Source organism: Lottia gigantea (genome assembly GCF_000327385.1).
Source record: "Lottia gigantea unplaced genomic scaffold LOTGIsca_55, whole genome shotgun sequence".
Taxonomy (NCBI): Eukaryota; Metazoa; Mollusca; class Gastropoda; family Lottiidae; genus Lottia; species Lottia gigantea.
Window position 1 is genome coordinate 274,109 of NW_008709889.1, and position 2,474 is coordinate 276,582.

At 33.1% G+C, this 2,474-nt stretch overlaps 1 protein-coding gene across 1 annotated transcript; it reads left to right on the plus strand.

The window, feature by feature from the left end:
• Positions 1-192: 192 nt before the first annotated feature.
• LOTGIDRAFT_126818 (hypothetical protein) lies at positions 193-816 on the plus strand (the record flags this gene model as incomplete). The annotated part of the gene is made up of 1 exon (XM_009063034.1): positions 193-816. A coding segment is annotated over one exon (624 nt), but the record flags the coding sequence as incomplete, so codon positions are not given.
• Between the last annotated feature and the right edge of the window lie 1,658 nt (positions 817-2,474).

Below are 2,474 nucleotides of genomic sequence, written 5' to 3' on the forward strand. Positions count from 1 at the left end.
TTCCAATCAGGTATTTTAAAGACTATAATATATCGCGAAATTGTAGAATATGCTAATTGTAGCGATTTAAGAATAAAAATTGCTGTCGGTATTATTGAAAATATCAGACCTATTTGTGCACATACGGTAAAATTATCGAAAAGCCCTTTGCGTGATATTTACCTCGTGTCTTTTGCTTCAGGCTGTGCTGATACTCAGATAGATTTAGTTGTTATTCTTGATGCCTCGACCAGTGTTACAGAACCCAACTTTAAATTGATGCTGGAATTCTTAAAAGATTTCTTATCGATAGCGGACATAGATCGAGGCAATGTTCGTGTTGGTGTAGTTATCTACAGTACCAAAGATCACGTTCAGTTCCATCTGAACCAGTATAGATCTAAACAAGATATTTATAATGCTATAGACAATATCCCATACCGATTTGGTAGTACCAATACAGCTGATGCTCTTAAAACAATGCATAGAGAAATGTTTACACAACGTAATGGTGATCGTCCTGGTGTAGATAATATTTGTATTCTTATAACTGATGGTATCTCTAATATCAATTCTCGAAGAACAATTCCTGAAGCTGAGGCAGCTCGTAGTAAAAATATCCATATCTATGTTATTGGTATTGGTTTAACTGATTTAAGAGAAGTTGATGGTATAGCTAGTAAACCAGTAGAAGAAAACAGGTTTGCTGTTCAAGAGTTTGATGAACTGACTCCAATGAAAGACAAAGTTTTCTCATCACTATGTTTCTGCAAGTATTCTATAATATATAAGTGTTTTAACATCATAATGTCTTCTTTGTGTGATTACGTTGTTTAAACTTCGTGTCGTCATTCTTTCTTTTTTCCACGAAAGTTTCCATCTCAATCGCTTTCCTTTCATTGTAGTAACCTGTCGGTTTCTATTCCTTGTTTGTGTTAATACTGTTCAGATTTTGATTCATGAGACCTCAGTCACTGATTTTACTTTAATCCCTTTGGACTCTTTCTTTTTTTTATCACTTATTGTATTGTCTACTTTATGTGGTGTAACATGTTCCTTTATTTAATCTTTTCTTAGAATTCTTGTCTTTTTCTTTAATTGTATTCTGTGACTTCTTCAAAATCTTTCAAACTAGAGAGTAGGGTAGCAAAATGTAAGTTTTAGTTGATTAACAGTTTCACAGTCACGCGTGGGGCATATAGAATTTCAGAATCTAAAGGTTGTATGCAATCTACCTCTGAAATAGATCGTTGTAACCTTTATCTTTCCAATCGTATATCGTCAAAGCAAAGTGCTTTGCAGATATATTACGTCGTGTAGGTTTATCGGAGACCAACAGAGACACAATTTCGTGGGATATTAACCGTAGTGACTAGAGCATTTTTTGCCTATTTTGTTACCAACAGAGACACAATTTCGTGGGATATTAACCGTAGTGACTCGAGCATTTTTTGCCTTTTTTGTTTATACCAACAAGTAAACTGTTCCTTCTAAGAAGTCAGCATATCTCAATTAGAAAAGAAATCACACACGATTCTGGATTATTTGCATAGGTCGTATTGCTATATTTCTTTTTTTTTTCATGTGTGTTTTTTATGATCTGTTTGCATCGTTATAGAATGTTCATTATCGAAATAATGGGTTTGCTTAAAACGCCGATTACTGGTTAATGATTACGTCTTACAATTCTTGATGACAGAAATTTACTTGTTTTCTACTGTATATACAACACAAATTTCTGTTTCGGTGTTTGTTATTTGTAAAATTAACATTGTTATCTTTATTAGTAATAACAAGTGTCATATGTTCTTTATATCAGCGGATGTACAAATTTCACTACATATTTGTATTATTGGATATGGCTTTACGATAACAATGGCTATTAAAGAAATTCAATGCCTTTTCTACATCAATACATGGTGCAGTTAATAGTAAATAATAATTATCAATATGTACATGTATCAACAAACTATTATTAATGTCTGTCTTTCAGTTTGTGTAAAGTAATTAGCTCTTTAGCTTCCATTGTATTTTATTCCATATCTTTAATTGTATTTGTATCATTACAGCACCAGAACCAACTCCTATACCTATTACGTTGGCACCCCGAGTTAAGAGTAAGTTTCAAACTATCTTGTCCCCATTACTGTACATGAAAAGCATAAACACTTTCCAAATCAGGTATTTTAAAGACTATAATATATCGCGAAATTGTAGAATATGCTAATTGTAGCGATTTAAGAATAAAAATTGCTGTCGGTATTATTGAAAATATCAGACCTATTTGTGCACATACGGTAAAATTATCGAAAAGCCCTTTGCGTGATATTTACCTCGTGTCTTTTGCTTCAGGCTGTGCTGATACTCAGATAGATTTAGTTGTTATTCTTGATGCCTCGACCAGTGTTACAGAACCCAACTTTAAATTGATGCTGGAATTCTTAAAAGATTTCTTATCGATAGCGGACATAGATCGAGGCAATGTTCGTGTTGGT